We start from the raw sequence: 18,042 nt of genomic DNA, 5'->3' as shown, positions 1-18,042 counted from the left end.
TTGTTTTTTCGCATATATTTATCAGAGTTTGTGCTTAGTAAAATACAGGCAAGACTATAGTTCTGCTATAGCACTAACAGTGCAGTTGAAATGATTTCAGTATGGTATAAATTTTTTCTGTTATCTCTGTTGCAGGATTTTGGGAGTGAAGATGAACGGCGAGTAAATCTGAGGTAAGTTTACTTCAAATTTAGCTTAAGCTTTCTGTGATATGGTACCACACAGGTGTTATCAACTGACTGTCTGCATCTGCCTTTGAGTCATTTAGTAAAACCTGGAATATTGGCAAACAAGGTGCTATCGGTGAATGAGCACACCTGATTGTCAGGGTCATAAAAAGTGTGTGGGTGTGTGTCTGACTAAAGTCTACAGTTCTTAAAAGCCAACTGTAAAAAAACAAAAACCCAAACAAAAATAACATGCTGTTCCTAGTAGTCTATCATGTAATATGTTGACAATTATGTCTGTTTATTTATCAGCACTTAGACCGATCAACGTGTTCTTGGACGGCACATCATTATCTGAGTCACTTGGCGTTCCCACAGCTTTTCTTTTTTTGCTGTTTAACAGACTGTGTGTGTGTGTGTGTGTGGCATACATTGGAAAAAAAAACGTAACATTTAGGATTTGATCTTTTTACTTATTAAAAACACACAATATCAGCTTTTTTTTTTTAAAGTATTTGACAGCAAGCAAATTATTAAGCAGTGTTTAATGAGTGTAGATAAAAAAAAAAAATGCTTACTGACTCTCTAGTCTGTTCGGATGGATGTGTCATGTACACTCAGTAGCCACTTTGTTAGTTGCCATTACTGTGCCAGTACCAGGTTGGAGAACTGTCTTAATTCTACGTGGCACAGATTCAGCAAGGTGCTGAAAACATTCCTCAGAGACTTTGGTCCACACTGGCATCATCACACAGTTGATGATGATTTGTTGGCACAGTCATGACGTGAATTTCCTGTTCCACCACATCTCAAAGGTGCTCAGTTGGATTAAGATCTAGTGACACTGTAAGCCATTTGAGCACAGTGAACTCATTGTCATTTTAAAGAAACCAGTTTGAGACTTTTTGAGCTTCATGACATGGTGTGTTATTCTGATGGAAGCAGCCATCAGAAGATGGGAACAGTGTGGTCACAAAGGGATGGACATGGTCAGCATCCATACTCGGGTAAGCTGTGGCATTTAAACAATGCTCAGTGGACTAAGGAGCCCAAAGTGCTTAAAGATTGCACTACCAAAATTGAGGTCTAATTTTTGTGAGCCTGTAGATTCAGTTTCCTGTTCTTAGCTGTCAGAAGTGGCATCTGGTGTAGTCGTCTGCTGCTGTTGCTTATCTGCTTCAACGTTCAACGTGTTGTGCATTTGGAGATGCTCTTCTACATACTTTGGTTGCAGCAAGCACTTTTTTTAGTTACTCTTCTTTTCTGTTGTATCAAAGCAGACTCGCCATTCTACTCTGGCATAAACAAGGCATTTTTGCTCAGACAGCTGTCGCTCACTGGTAAACCCTAAAGATGGCTGCGTGGGAAAATCCCAGTAGATCAGCAGTTTCTGAAATACTCTGACCATCCTACTTTCTTTCCATTTTGATGCTCAGTTTAAACTTTTACAGGTCATAGTAACTATGTCAGGTGTATCTAATAATGCATCATATATATTATGTCTTTATATTATGTAGGAATGTGAGAAATCTGACATGACTATAATGTACAGCAGCCATAATTGTTGTAATCTGTTCTTTTCAGTCTGAAGTGGTTTTCCCTTTGTGTTCCTGATCTCATAACAAGAACAAGAGTGCATTTTTAGAACAGTCAATGATTTCAAGAAACCACTTGGCTCTAGAAACTTGTGTTTTGAGCATTCAAATTTGTGAATATTCCCAAGTTGAATATGTTTGGTTTGTTATCTTTGGATAAGGGATTCATGCATTACAAGTTCTATGACTCAGCTGTGTTCAGTAATAAACTCAGTTTTCCTCCAAAAGTTTGTTCTGAGTCCCTGGGGCAGCTTGAGAGAGAAAGAGGTGTGTTTTTTCAAAATAGAGTAATTGTCCCTTTATCGTGTGTTATTTTATTCTTTATGTAACATTAATGCAAATGCACTGTTTTAGGCTCTTTGAGTTTATGTTGATGTAAATGTGTAAATATTTTAGACAGAGAAAACATGAAGCAATTTTTTAAAAAAAATGGATCTCAAAGCACAGGCAGACTTTTTATTTCACAACAAATCAATACAATAACTTTTGTAACAGCTTAGTCCCATGTACAAAATAAACTTGTCAAGACGGTGAAACAGAGAAAGCCGGTCTTTGTGTGTCACTAATATAGACAGACTTCTCTTTTCTCCTGTTGAAAGTTCTGTGTTCTCATAAACTTGATTCCCTGATTTCTTATTATTCACTTTGGATGATGTGTGCACATTCATCATTTTAAGAGCTTAGTTTCTTTTGGAGTAATGCAATCTTCTGTGCTGTGTCCCCAAGCAATGCATGTGTGAGGGAATGATCTATGTGTGATGCGAGTGCTGGCATGCCTCAAGATTTCTTTCATTTTTTGAGGAGTCTGTAAGATAACATTCTGTGGTTAAAATGCCAGTAAATTCATGTTTATAGTAAGTCGTAGTAAGTTGTCTTTTACTTGACAGGCACATTTCTCTTCAGATAAGACTGCTTATCTTCTGCGGTAGATATGTAGTTGCATCTGTTAATTGACAGCTGTGCATCTGCCAACTGGGAGTATTTGTGCTCGCTGTTCCTGGCCCACCTCGATAATGATGACGAATTGGAGGGGTTGATTTGGGCCAACATAAACATCATGCAGGTGTCTATGGCGCTAAACCAAGGAATGATTTCATTTTACCACCTTGTACACAGCAGACACAGAATTGGACAAAAATGTGTGTTAATGTGTGCGTTAGAGAAAGAAAGCACAGCACAGATAGTGAGATGAAGGACTGGTAGATGAGGTTGTCCACAGGCACTAGTATACTTGAACTTTTATTGTCCAGAAAGTAAATACTTTTACTCTTTTTTTTCTTTTTTCTTTTTTTTGGCAGAACAAACTACAGTAGAATCACCAGGTCCGGGTCTATTTTTCTCTGTAACACGATGACGTTATTTGTTTCCTGTTCAGGCCCTTCAAAACTCCACAGATACCTGAGGAGGTCTGTTCCTCCATGTCTGGCCCCTCCCTCTCTTTACTGCTTTCAGTGGTGTCAGTGAGAAAAATGCCAGCATTATGCAACTGACAGCCCCGAGAGGAGGCTTTTTTCCCCTTATTGTGCTGCTGTGTGCAAAACACTCTAAGACCGTGGATAAACCCGCCTGGTTACAGCCTCTGTGTAGACTCTTTGTGAGTGCTCAGTCTAGTCCAGAGTACCTTTCTAACATAGCAGCTCACCTGGTGACTCAGAGCAGTGCTTTAGCAGACATCTGGTCCTGCTTGGCCCCATTCAGGTCCACCTGGACACTTTTATAGGAACAGCCTACACCTTAATTAAATGACATGCCTTTATTCCTACCTGTTGCTTCTAAAGCTTAACCTTAAATGCAGAATAAGTTCCTATGTTCAGGTCTACGCTTCTGCTTCCTGCACCTGGCACATCAAGCTGTTTAGGGTTTCACCTGGACTGCCACAGAACAGTTTGTAGAGTACAGCACCTGCTAGTAACCATGGGTGTTACAGACGATGTCCCATTGTTGAGGAGAAAAGGAGGGCTATCTTGTTATCCGTGTCGCAGAGCTATTGTTAGTGTCTGTTAGCCAATCCTCTCAGATTAACACAGTTGTGCCGCTTCATTGTATACGTGTGGGGGGTTAAATGCTTGGTGAGAAACAGAAAGTGCAAAGGAAAGTTATAGCCTAGGCTCCCATGTGGCTGCACGTTTCACCAATTGTTGTGAACTATAATGGCCTCATTGTATTTAATTTCAGTTCCATATTTTCCTTCTTTACCTGCATTTAAAAGCAATAGTCCTTGCTGACATATTAGACATAGAAGATATACTTGTTTTCACCTCCTGTAATCTGCAACAATATAACACAATGTTGTTTGTTTGTGGTTCATGTGAATGAGTGAGAACCAGCACTGGCCACTTTAAGGAAAGAGCCAAGATAATCCCTCCCTTATAAGCCTGCGTATAATGAGATTTAGGAGTTTTGGGACGTTGCCAGTTCTTACTGTCCTATCCAGCCATGCTTGGCCCATGTGTCAAGCAGCCTGGAGGAACTACCTTGGATTCTGTTGACCTATAATGTGGCATGGAGACATCCCATTAGGGAGTTTCAAGCCAAAATTCCTCAGTCTGCTTTTTTGTCTTTCAAGTGGTTTTGCTTTTCCCCTGCTTTTCTGTCGTTTTGCAGACATGGTTTTAGCAACACAACATCCTGGAGATAAATGTTTTGCATTAGCTAAGGAAGAAACCACCTCTCTTTAACTTTGTCATTCTCAGCTGACAAAGATTTCATACTGGAGATCTGCACTTTGAGTGATACTGGAATATCTTAATTGTAACTGAGTTCAGTGTAACACTGCAAAAGTGTGCAATAGAGACAGGACAGACTGGGAGACGAGGGAGACTGGTTGTGTGAGCCTGAGGCAACGGGTGGAGGCTGCACTATGTCCCTGCAGGAAGAAGGCTGACTTGCACAAAGAGACGCTCACATGAGGGAGGAGGTGAAACGGAGGGAGTGGCATCTGAACAGGCGGCACTTCTCTACTGAGCAGCGCAGATGAGTACAGGCTGTCAGTCAGTCTGTCACTCAAGAGTGCTGTAGCCACCATTCTTCTCTTGCTTTGCTCCTTCGCTGTTTCTAGAGGCTGACCAAGAGGGGTTACCTCGTGCAGGAGACGCGTGTGTCTGGTTCGGGTTAACAGGATGTATCTGGTTGTAGAAGCCATTGAGGAGGCCATGATGAAGATGCTACCTTATTTTGTGAAGAATGCAGTGTTGACCCAGAGTGAGATAAACCGCATGTAAGTTAAGTTTAACTTCTAAATGGGATTTAAACAGCTAAGAATGAAATCCTTCACTGATATGATAGTGGTTAGACTTTTAATTGGTTTTTGAAACAACTTGGTATATTCTAACTTTTAATAAAATCTGTCAGTATAAGTTGTTGAAGATTGGCTGGATTATATTCTAACAGATGCCGTGGCGTCTTTTCAGGTCAACAGACTAAGTTGGTTTTAGGACTTTTCCTGCTGATATGAGATAATGAACATCAGTTAAAAGGAGTTATACGATTCCAAAATCTTGGATTCACCATCATTCTGTTAGTAGCTGTGCTCTTGTGACCTTTTCACTGTGATCTTTTCACTATGATGTAAATAAGGTATGGGTACAGCACTCCACATTCTAGCTGAATCATTTTGGTTATCTGGCGAGCTTTTCTTTCATAGTCTTTTGTGGGGTTTTTTGGGTTTTTTTTGTTTTGCTTTGATACCAGATGTATTTTTAGCCATAGTGTTTGTGGAGAAGCTGATAGCAGGGTGCTGCAGGGTAAGAGACAGTAGGTTCAATTAGGATGTCTGAGTGTGATCGTGAAGCTGCGGGACAGCTCTTGATTTTACATGAGGACAAGTTTCACAGATTCTCAAATTTCACCAGAGTGCACTTTTGGTTTTTGTTTTTTGTTTTTTTGCTAGAAGTTATCTAGAATCACAGGTTAAGATCAGTGAACTTACAGTTGGATTACAACTTAGAAAATGAAGGCAGCATGGATTTTGTGCAAATTGCTGAGCAATAATGGGGCTGTTGCTCTGCTCTTGCTCTTGGTATTGCCACTTTTGGCACATATAGTCGTTCCCTGACAGTAGACCTTCCTGACAGCGTAATAAATCCCAAGCAGAGAACACAGTGAAACAAAAATCCTCCAAAGTGAGACAAAAAGCTCTTGTTGAGAGGTGTCCACCCCCATACTTTGTCACTGAAACTTTTTTGCTGTGCTGCTGGGGGCGGCCGGAGTTTATTGTGAGGTGTACAAAACGAAATCCTTTGTTCCCACAAAATCATCTGTTTTGAGCCAGGCCTGCTCTTGTGTATGTGGGTTGTGAAAGTATGATCAGAGAGGGCTGTTTGGGAGAGGAATTCCAGAGCTGGATATAAAAATGTGCAGTAGTTGATTTAATTCAGATGAGGACATTTATGATAATAATTCATATTTGAGTTTTTCTCTGAGGCAATTTAGGAGCCACTGCAGTAATCGGCAGTTTCCCCTGGAAGTGTGATTTGATCTCAGTTCTTTTCATTAAACTTGTGCAAACGTGAGATGCAAAATATTTTTTTCTTTTCTTTCATAATCATAAACTGATCCCAGTGTTGCTTTCTAAGTTCACACAACTTGAAAACAGTGATTTCCTGATGACCGTATTGACAGGCAGGCACTTCTTTAGTACATGTTAGGATTTTGTTTTTTCAAAGATGTCCTGGTTTGCCAGAGTGCACACACAGAATACGTGATGTGTGTGTTCCACGCAGCTGCCAGGTACTGTAGATTTATGAATGCGCTGACATTGTTTTTCAGTGAAATGGAATGATTGAATTCAGCCCGGAGAAAACACCTCACTTATTTCTTTCTTTTTTTCTTTCTTTTTTTTTTTTGCGCCTCCATACTGTGGTTAGGCTTTGGACATGTTGTCTGTTGACACGTCCAAAGCCTAACCTGAAAAACTCATGGATTTTTACAAGCAGGTGTGACGTAGTAATTGCTGCTTTTCGGTCTTTGTGGAGGTTAAGCGCCGCAAACAGCTGCAGTTTGGTCAGTTATTTGGGCCTGTGCTGCATTATACCAAGACAGTGGAGTCCTGACAGGTCAAATCTGAGTGCAACAGAAAAAAGACAGATAAGCATTCAGGATCAAAGCTTGATTCATGGCGGCTGCAGACCTGACGTCTGGCCCTGTAACGTGGCAGCTGGGCTTTTCCACTCAGCTGTTGAGGTAATTCTCCCGCAGCAGACAACCAGGATTTATTGTCATCTCGTTGGATGTTTCCAACTGAACAGAAGCATCCTGTTAAAACAAAAACTTCATTTGTCTCGTGTCCCGCTGTTTGGTTGAGTTTTCCAAAGAGCAACCTGACCTGTTGCTCTGCTGAGTTGTGGTTTACGCACAGTGTATCTTTTCTAAAGATGTGTAACCCCTGACTTTCCTCTCATTTGTTTGCAGCCTGAGTGAGAGCTTCTTCATGGTGAAGGGTGCTGCTCTCTTTCTGCAGCAGGGAAGCAGTCACCAGGGCCAGAAAGCACATCCTCATCACAAACATGCAGGTGAGACACTACAATACCCACATCATTCACCCAAACTGAACTCATGAGCTTGTGAATCTCTTCATTAGACTTCTCATCCAGGTTAGCTGGTAAACTTCCTAACACTGCAGCAGATGTTTGCGGCTGAGGTGTGGAGAATGGAGGCTGCCTCGTTGATAAGCATGTTCCAGACGTGTAGCTTAGGCAGATTAGTGCTTAAATCGTATGTTAGCACTGTGGACAAAACTTCTGCTGACGATTAAAGGAGGGCCTTATCATTTGAACTACTTTGCTTGTGTTAACTTTACTGAGTAACTATAAACAGTTGTACTCAGATTTCCCTTTTGTGACTTTGGTAGTTTTTCATCATTTTAGCTCAAGCAAGATAAACAAAATTATTCAAGTTTAATTTTTTATGTGAAGCCGAGTTTGTGGTTCTTTGTGTAAATGAATGCCACAATACCATGATATTGCAATAGAATAATGGAATTTGGATATTGTAGAAATAGAACCATTTTGCAAATTGCTTTAAGTCTCTCATTTATGGTTACTCCTGTGAGGCCTGTTTGAACTTAAACTAGTGATTTATCTGTAATTGATTTTCTATTGATTAAAGTCAGAAGTTTCGTTACAAGTTAAACTGAACTTGCATGTATCTTTAATCACTTTTGAAAGACACAATTATAACTTTAAAGACATAAGGCTTACGAGTCAGTCCAGTGACATGATGGGTCTTTAACACTAGCCAACAGTTGAAGCACTGCCAAGTCACTTGGCAAGTGCTGGCTGGCAGCATAGACCAAGCTGCCAGCCACTTTGTCAGGTAACCCACATATTTGAAGGTCCTACTTTGTCCTCAAACACATTTTACTATGGAAATACTTGTGTAATTTCCCAGTAACTCTGGCCTTTAAGGGGAAAAAAGTGCAGAACAGTGAGAGGGATTCATGCAAAATGTGCATGAGAAGAAGGGAAGAACAACTGCTCTGTGGGAATAAAATATTTTGGTCTCATCGACCAGTTTTGTGGAAATAACCATGACATTAAAAATACAATGCTCTGCAATCTGGGAGACAATATTTATGTGGCTGTGACATGTTTGACTTTACATATGAGTGAACTGTTTTGTTGTTGTTAACTTCTCTCCAGGCTCAGTGGTTTAAGTGAAGACTTTAAGTTGAACTAGTTTAAACTAGACTAACAAAACAATGAATACAGTGCATTTATGTGTTGAGTATGACTTGTAACTTGCAGCTGTTAGTGTTAGGAACTCACTTGACTTTGATCCACAGCATGTGAATAGTTTTCTGAGGATTTATTTCTAACAGCTATGAAGAATGAACCCAAAGCATAAACAGGATCTGTCAAATAACTTTAGAGTAATGTTTTAGTGCTGAAAACAATAACTTGGTGGAGGAGCTTTAGAATACCTTCAGTATAGTGTTGACCCTCCTTTTTTTTGTAGGTTTTAAATATAATGTATATAGTTTAAGCCTGGCCCAAAAATCAGAGCAGAGAAATGAAGTAACACGGCCAGAAAGAGTCTTTTGCTTTGTCTCATGCCAGTATCTGTAAGTTAAACCAGTCAGGATGTCAATTTGTTTCTGCTGACCTGTTGTGACATATTTCAAAATAGCTGGCTCTCTATCAACTGCTGGTCCATCTTCACGCCCTGTTTTATTATCCAGCTCCACTGACATGTCTTGGCAGATAGATCACCGAGTGATATAAAAGGAGCCAAGACAAGTTCTTGAGTTGTTGTGGTTAGATAAATTTGTGCATGCAATTTTATTGTCAGTTCACGTTTTGTCAGCTGATAAGAATCACTGAGCAGGTGATCTGTTCGTTTTTCCAGGAGCAGGTATTAGTTTTGGCCTTCATGTTAAACACTAGGGAGCAGCCTAATTTCACTTACCTTCAGTATCCTGCAGCAGTGCATTTAATAAGCCACTGTGCTTGCTTTTTATTCTCCTTAATTCTCCTTATTGTTTTCAAACTACAAATGTGTGTATGTTGATGAACATTTATAATAACTGTCACCACCTCAACAGGTGACTTACCTCAACACCTGCAGGTGATGATAAACATTCTTCGATCAGAGGACAGAATCAAACTGGTAAGAGACAGCTTAAATCTGTTCATACATCTAGATGGAAATACATACACACACACACACACACACACAGTGAGACCAGTGACTAACAAACCTTCCAGAATGCATTTTATTGTGTAATCAGGATGCTTATTTGCTCACTGTAATTATTAGCTCACAAGGGCAGGTTTGAACATACTCGGGAGAGCATTACAACATGTTTCCATAGCATAGGGGTGTATGTGTTACCCACTTTATGTTTACCAGCAATGTGCCCGCACACATCCTGAGCACTCAGCTACCCTGTTGCATCAAGCGTGCGACACTTTGTTGGACAGAAAAGCAGTTTACCAGAATTTTCTTGCTTCTCCTGTGCATTAGCTTTTATGTGCAATTGAAGTTTTCTGCCTGTGTGAAGGCAGTTAACACAATGTTTACATTTTAATTCTTATATAAATACTTAAATTAGTGTTTTGAAATTTTATAACCTGGATGAAACACTTTGAATTCCACTGTTTGTGTCTTGTGCAGGCGGTACGGTTGGAGAGTGCATGGTCAGATCGTGTGCGGTACATGGTGGTGGTGTACACCAGTGGGCGACAAGACACAGAGGAGAACATCCTTCTGGGAATCGACTTCACCAACAAAGACTGGTAAAATATGTAGAGTTTAATATTCTTTAAGGCTAAGCTCCATTTAAGGCTGAATATTTTTATTTACTTTGTGTTTATTCTGAACAAGACAGATGAAATAATTTATACAATATGTACTTGTGAATGTAGATAACACTCACCTGCACCACTCTGACTGAAGCTTAAAATATTTCCTTGTTTCTAGCAACACTCAAGCTCAAACCTTTGTACCTTAAAACAGTTGACATTTAAATGTTACCATTTCTCTGTTGGAGGCATGGAGTTACCTGTGAAGCTAGTCGTTTTAAACAAAATACAAATTTCTTGTATTTTTTCTTGTAACAACTGTAGGAAGTGTTTTTCAAAGTCCATGTAGACATTGTTCTTTCATTCCCCTTTTTTTTTTGCCTTTTTTATTCTACGTTTCCAGTAAAAGCTGTTCGATAGGCATGGTGCTACCTCTGTGGAGCGATACAAAGATCCACCTGGATGGAGATGGGTGAGTTTGGGTTGTTTTCTTTTTTCTTTTTTAAATTCTTTATGACCCTTGTTTTAAGGACAGAGGCCACAGCTGGAGCATTATCATGCTGCTTTTTTTTTTTTTGCATCCATCCCTGACACTTTGGATGAACACATAGTAACCATCTGTTTTATTTGCTCCTCAGGGGTTTTACTGTGAACACGGCAGGTCGGACTCATGTCTTCAAACCCGTGTCAGTGCAGGCTATGTGGTGAGTAATGATCAACCCCCGGAGTCACAGTGGCTGGCTGCTACAGTTCACTTTCATGGCACACAACAATAAATTCCCTAATATACAGACTCTGCTGCAATGGTGCAGGCTGAGGCAGTGCTCAATCTGACACCTACTGGCATAAAGACATAAGTGCACAAAAGTGCACAAGGCCAAACTGTAAACAACACAATCATGTGATTTTATTTTATTATTATTTTTTCATCATTAAAGAGAATCAAACTATCAATTCTTTATTTTCCTATTCAACAACCATCTAGGTCAGCCCTGCAGATTCTGCACAAAGCATGTGAGGTTTCACGCAGGTATAACTACTTTCCTGGAGGAATGGCTCTCACCTGGATGGGCTACTATGAGAGCTGCATTGCTTCAGACCAGAGCTGCATCAACGAGTGGAACGCCATGAAGGACTTGGAGACCACACGACCAGACTCACCCACCATGTTTGTCGACAAGTCAGTAAACGCGGTCCAACTTTAGCTTTTGTTGAAATGGGTTCAGATTTTTTGGAGCAGCTGTCTTTAACAAGTGCTGAGAGTTTCATGAGACATCATCTTTTGCAGGCCTTCAGAGAGAGAGAGGACAGAGTGCCTTATTAAAGCGAAACTCAGAAGCATCATGACGTGCCAGGACCTTGAGAACGTCACCTCCAAACAGGTTTAAAAAGAAGTCATTTACTTTCTGTTTCATGTGGTTTAGTTTTGGAAGGCTTCCTTTAAATTTTATTTCTTAAAGATTTATCATTATTTATGGAAATACTTGGGCACGCCTGTGCAAATTTCATGCTTTGGAAGTGAAAAGAACTACTAAGCAAACATCTAAACATGCATCCTACTTTTTTCTCATTAACTTAAATTATAGCATTAGGCTATCCTACCAAGTTAGTTGTTACTAACCCCTCTTTACACCATTTACCTTTTCTATTCTTGATTTAGGATTTTATTCACTTTTTACCCACTCTCCTTGCAGTATAGTAATGGTGTTCTGAGACATTTGCTTGTGCATAAAGTCTCCCTGCAGATTTTCTGTTTAGGAAACTCTGAATGCCACTCCATACACTTTGTGCATGTTGAGCTCTAGTTTGGATTTGTTTTTTACTTAAATTTGGTCACTGTAGTCTCTTCATCAACAAACTGATACAGTGAATCGGGCTTACCCAAGCGCAACGCTTTAGTCTTCTGTGATGAGGTTGCAGGTAGGATTTCCTTTTTAGATGTAGATCCCGTTTCTGCATCAGTGCTGCAGAGTGGAGAGGTGCAGTGCCACTTGTGTCAGCTAAACCTTCCTGCAGCTCCTTTGCAGTTATATGAAGGTCAATATTCTGCTTAGGTTTCACCCAGCAGATGGGCAGTTGTATCTGAAAGTATTAATAGTCTTTCAGATGTTGTCAATACCTCCATATTATTGCTTTAACTGCCATTTCTTAATGTAAATTTTTGACTGTCTAGCTTGCAAGACAAAATATGTTTTGAATAGCCCCTGTCCTTTGTTTTAATAGGTCACTTGATGAAATAAAAATCAATGCACTAACTTTTAAAAGAGATCACTTATATGTGTGTTTATTGCCCTTCACACATAAGTCATGCTGTGTGTTTTTTGTTCAGATCCGTACAGAGTTGGAGCAACACATGAACTGCAACCTTAAGGAATACAAAGAGTTCATTGATAATGAGATGCTGTTGATCCTGGGTCAGATGGACAAAGCCACCCTCATCTTTGACCATGTCTACCTGGTGGGAAAGCTAATGCTGTCTCTTACATTGACAGAAACATCTGCTACATCTGTTGTTTCCTGCGAGTAGCTGAGATAAAATGATTCCTTTTCTGTTCTACCCCAAAGGAACATTAGTGTTAAAGTAATCTTGCCTTTAAAATTATTGTTTTGGAGAAAGAACAGTCTCCCGAAGATTTGAAAATATACCCAGTCTAAACATTATTTTCTCTCATTTTGTTTTTTAGGGCTCTGAATGGAATGCATCTAATTTGGAGGAGCTGCAAGAGTCAGGGTGATTTATTTTAGATAATAGAGAAGCTCAGATATCCACACAAAAAACATATTTTCATTATGATTTGAGCAAGAAAGAATGCTGTTGATGAGTTCATGTTATCTTTCCTCCCCAGGGTGGCCTATATACTCAATGTAACCCGAGAAATAGACAACTTCTTTCCAGGCACATTCAGTTATCACAACATACGCGTCTACGATGAAGAGGCCACCGACCTGCTTGCTCACTGGAACGACACATATAACTTCATTGTTAAAGCAAAGTGAGTCCTGAGTGGAACAGAAAACATGTTGATGATATAACTATCTGTATGTCATCATCACTAGAGACTTACTGTCAACAAAGCTAGTATTTTAGTGAAGTAACACATTGGTACATATAAATATACAGCTGAGGTCATAAATGACCCCTCTCAGTTACTTCAAGGTTGTAGTACATACACTTACTCATTCATTAGGCACACGTTGCTAATACTAGGTCAGACCCCCTTTTGCAGTCAGACCTGCCTAAAATTCTTTATGCTGTAAATTCAACAAGGAAACATTCCTCAGAGATTTTGGTCCATATTGACATGATAGCATCACGCAGCAGATGATGCGAATCGCCTGTTCCATCACAGCCCAAAGGTGCTCTCTTGGATTATCCTGCTGGAAGCAGCTGTCATAAGATGGCCCCACTGTTTTATGTAATACTCAGGTAGGCTGTGGAGTTTAGTGTTCGGCTGGTAGCAAATGTCCTTCATACTATTGCACCACCACCACAAGCCTGTCTGGCACAAACAACCATGCCATGTTTACTTAAACTGCCTTTCTCCCCAATGCTGATGCTCAGTTTAAACTTCAGCAGGTTGTCATGACCATGTCTAAATGACTAAAAGCCATTGAGGTGTTCCCATGTGATTGAATGTTTAGATATATGTGTTAAAAAGAAGTTGAACAGGTGTAGTTAATGAATGGCCCAGTGGCTCTGTTATGTAGCAGAAAAACAGAATTCCAGCTTAACTTCCTGCTTTAGGCATCATATTTTCTGACAACACTTGAACCAGCCAGGCAGGTTCTTGAAGTGCTGATTAACACAAAATTTGCTTTGGTAAAGTTCATACAGTGGGGAAATAAAGGGATCCACCAGTTTAAGTGTTGGGGGGGAGGTGCTCAAGTCCATAAGCTGAGGCCACAAGTGAAAAAGAGAGATTTTCGGAGTGAGAGAAGGAGCAGCAAGGAGAGAACAAAGTAAACAATTGAGAAAACAAACCTCACATCTGATTATTTTATCACGTGTGTGTTCCAAAATATTGCTTAATAAGTGTAAAACCGTTCCAGCATTTTCTGTTTTACTTTGGATCATCCCTTTCACAAAACAGCTGAATCGAGTAATAGAATTAGTCTGGTTTACTTATTAAGAAAATTAGTCCTCAGATGCCTCTTTTGTTTTTAATCTACTATCCAACCTCAACAGTTTTTCAGATGAGACGAAGGCAAATGTGGAAAAGGAAAATTTGTAGTTTGGTATTTGGTTATTTTCATTGCTAATCGATGTTTATGTGTCTTTTATAAAAATGTGCATGTATTCCTTCCCACAGAAAGAACCGCTCCAAGTGTCTCGTCCACTGCAAGATGGGTGTCAGTCGGTCTGCCTCCACCGTCATAGCTTATGCCATGAAGGAGTACGGCTGGTCGCTAGAGAAAGCTTATAACTTTGTCAAGCAAAAGAGGAGCATCACGCGACCCAACCCAGCTTTCATGAGACAGCTGGCAGAATACGAAGGCATTTTGGATGCCAGGTATAATCCCTCGATTGATCTATGCATAAATTGTCTTCTCTTAGGTGAACTCTTTAAACTTTTTTAAACTTGTGTTTGGTCTCTCTCTGTTTTCAGTAAACAACGGCACAACAAGCTCTGGCATCCAGACGGAGACTGTGAGATGGCCGAGGGACAGCAGGGAATGGCTCAGTGCTGCAGAGGAGAGGAGGGAGGCATCCTGACTCCAGATCCAGGAATGTCTCCCTGCTGTGAGGAAGCACTATCTGATAAAGGTGCAGCGTGCCCCTCCCCATGCAGGACTGTTCCCCTGGAGAATGACCCAGCCTACAACAACTATTACTTCCGCCGTCTCTCTGACTCTGCGCTGGACAGTGAACCATCAACACCTGTGCGCGGCCCTCCCCTTCTCGGCATGGAGAAGGTCTTTATAGAAATTGAGGATGTGGAAAGGGATGCTCTGCTGGATGACGAGGCCTTTGATGGCCGTGAGGGCTTGCCGCTCCCCCACTTTGGACCGACGGCAGAGGGGACTGCGGCCCAGACCTGCAGTCGCGGTCCGGAGCCCCTTGAGGAGCTGCGTCTGAGGCTGGAATTCAGCACAGTGGAGGAGGAGGATGAGGAGGACGTGCAAAAGGAGGAGGCAGAGATGGAGGTATTAATGCAGCCAGATGATGGAGGCGGTGGTGAAACGCAAGATGTCGAAGTAGAGGGTAATGGGATGGACCTGGCAAGTCTCAATGAAAATTCCAACAATAACAACCATTTCAGCACTCCACGCAACTACAATGTAAGTTTGAAAAATGAAGTTTAGCCTATATTTCAGACTGAAAATGCTAAATATTTGCATAAATAACTGTTGCTTGTTGCATTTGTTTTTCTGTGCCGTCTTTATTTAGGAAAAAGCTTCCTCAATCCTTCTTCCAGCCGATGCTTCTACGCCACTGCCTTGGTGTGATCAGACCAAGTCTTATCTGAAACGAGATTCTCCAAACTTGGCTTCTAAGCGTTGCCTTAACCTGACTCCTCCCGAAGTCCCAAGTGCTTCATTCCTACAGTCCCATACCTCATCTGAAGGCCTCAGATCCTCAGTGGGACTGCGGTGCCCCTGTGGGCCTCTGTGTGACTGTGCCAACTGTGCTGCTTCCCCAACCAAGGCTCCACTTGAAAGAGAGGAACGGCTTGGAGAATCACTGCAGTTAGTAGAGCCTGAGCATAATGGGGAGTTCTCTGAAGTAAAGACTGAGCTTGATGAGAGTCAGTCTGCTAGTGCCTCAGAGGCTCTCCCTGAGCTGATGAAGATTGATTCTGAGGAAGACAAGCCTGCAGTGGCTTGCTACCTTGGCCAACAACAGGAGACCCTTTTACAGCTGCGACAATCTGGGTTGGTCCGCCGCCGTGCAGAGAGACTAGAGAGACTTGCGGGTTTATCTCAGGAAAGCCTGAACTCTCTGAAGCCTTTGCACGGATGCCAAATGTCCCAAAAGAGTCCCTTTCACACTGAGGAGGACGAGGAGTTCTCCGGCGACTTCGCTAAATCTTCAACGCCATGCCAAGTGCGGTTAGAGCCACTGGTGGTGCCACTGACCAATGAAGCCTTGTTGGGGGTGGTGGGGTCTGGGCTGCTTACACCCACCTCCTCGCCTCACGGCTCCACCTTGACACGCAGCTCCAGCAGCGACAGCCTGAGGAGCGTGAGGGGGAAGCCTGGCCTCGTACGTCAGAGGGCACAGGAGATTGAGACCCGCATGCGGCTAGCAGGCCTTACTGTGCCCTCGAGGCTGAAGCGGTCCAACTCGCTGGCCAAGTTGGGCAGCCTCAACCTGTCCTCCGAGGACCTGTGTTCAGTCTGCTCCTCAGATGCAGGAACACTCCTGCTCCTCTCACTGTCGCCAGAGCCAGACCCCAGCTTGGACTGGGACTCCCCGACCACCTCTGCGCTATCCCGGCCCCGCAAGGACTTGCACACTCCAGAGAGGGCACGACCAGGTGAACCTAGAAGCTGACAAATCAAGTGGAGGCTGTGTACGGTCCACTCATCCCCTCTTCTGTCACCCTGCGGGGCTGAAGAAGGTTGTACAGATTCTGGAAACGGGAAAGGGTAGAGTCTGAGAAAATAAAAAGAAAGCCAACTGTTGTTATAAGGAGTGTATGCTCTCCTTTGCCACATTGTTTCTCAAACTGCTGTTCACAGTGATGAAAGTCATATTGCTGTATCTGAGAAGTGTGTAAAGCCATCAGTTCACCTCTAAGTTGTTTGATTTATGGACAAACAAGTGCCTTACCTACGAGACCAGAGGCACAGAGCTGTGTGTTCGTCCGCAGAACGAGACAGTACGGTGATCTGTAACCTTTAATTTGGTGTCCACTGACACTTATCTTATTTTTATCTGTCGGGTACAAAGTGGTAGCCTACATTGATGAACTTGATTCCCTCAAAGAGCTTCACATAAAGCAAACTGTTGAATAAACATAGAGTTGTTTACCACACGGTTTATGTTTAAGATGCTAGCGGGTTGTAAAAGTAATGGTTACCTCATGTTGTGTTCATGAAGCTTTTGCTCACATGAACGCCAAGCAAGAGTTTAAGTCAGTTCAGTTGCTGATGTCTAGTTAAAGTGAGGAAATCAGTTTGGTTTTTAAATCCATTTTAATGCAGAAGTGTACTGTGTTAATGCATTTACTATGTGTTAGTCCCTGAGTGAGTGAATGGGATGAGAGTAGAGAGAAGAGGTAACTTTTTGCCAGAGGCACGCTCACTGTTCTCAACAAACAGAAACATTTCTGAGTTTGTTGTTCCTTTGCACTGCTTTTTTATTGAGTGAATACTGGTACACAACAAGCTATCTTCCAAAATAACATTGGAGTAATGTTATTGACCTCATCATTCCCTATAATGTTCACTGTTCTTGGGAGAGCGGAGTGTGGAGTCACACTACATGGCTGAAAATCATAAAGCGTGACAGAAACTGGGGATTTATGACAGCTAAAGTTAGCTGAACATTCTTGACAAAACAATAGAAAACATTACAACATTCTTTACCTTAAAATTATTTAAGGGTTGCCAACATTTTTAGCTCACAACATTTTTTACTATTTTTTTTTTCCAATGTGAAAGACCAAAGTGTTTTTGTTGTTGTTGGGTTTTTTTTAAGTTTTTAAATTTTGGCTGTCTTAAATTGGAAATGCTGTTGAAGCTGTATAAAACATGTGAATCATAACGTCAATCACGTACATATTTAAATGCTGTCACATATGTTTTGCACCTTTTGGGAGAAACAAAAGAGACTCGTTGGAGTCACCGGGCTCATAGCTGTTAAGCTTTTACACTCATATCATTAATGAGTTCTGAAGCTTTTGTCACACTGACGTGACAGCGATCACAGTAGGTTACTTCATGGTTTGGTAACCATTTTCTTTTTATATTTAAGTATGCAGTAATTTTTGTACTGTACATTGCTGTAGTTTGAATGCATATTGCACTTTTTATGTTGGTAAAGATACTGTACTGTATGTGTTAATTATGGAAATAAACATTTCTTTTACATAA

The 18,042-nt window shown here is 41.3% G+C and overlaps 1 protein-coding gene across 2 annotated transcripts in view; it reads left to right on the top strand.

Annotated features, from left to right (window-relative positions):
- Window positions 1–18,042, top strand: part of ssh1a (slingshot protein phosphatase 1a) — a 19,991-nt gene extending 1,949 nt beyond the window's left edge. The window contains exons 2-15 of one of the 2 annotated variants that reach the window (XM_085179033.1): window positions 136–173; window positions 7,172–7,272; window positions 9,303–9,367; window positions 9,875–9,996; window positions 10,406–10,474; window positions 10,641–10,706; window positions 10,988–11,182; window positions 11,291–11,384; window positions 12,332–12,460; window positions 12,687–12,733; window positions 12,849–12,995; window positions 14,313–14,513; window positions 14,610–15,282; window positions 15,392–18,042. In XM_085179033.1, the coding sequence (XP_085035159.1) occupies window positions 136–173; window positions 7,172–7,272; window positions 9,303–9,367; window positions 9,875–9,996; window positions 10,406–10,474; window positions 10,641–10,706; window positions 10,988–11,182; window positions 11,291–11,384; window positions 12,332–12,460; window positions 12,687–12,733; window positions 12,849–12,995; window positions 14,313–14,513; window positions 14,610–15,282; window positions 15,392–16,498 (3,054 nt within the window). In that variant the 3' untranslated portion in view covers window positions 16,499–18,042. The other variant, XM_085179034.1, reaches the window with a different exon arrangement.

Source organism: Neolamprologus multifasciatus, chromosome 12 (assembly GCF_963576455.1).
Source record: "Neolamprologus multifasciatus chromosome 12, fNeoMul1.2, whole genome shotgun sequence".
Lineage (NCBI taxonomy): Eukaryota > Metazoa > Chordata > Actinopteri > Cichliformes > Cichlidae > Neolamprologus > Neolamprologus multifasciatus.
The sequence above is the reverse complement of the archived record's forward strand: the minus strand, read 5'-3'. Positions and strand labels throughout refer to the sequence as shown.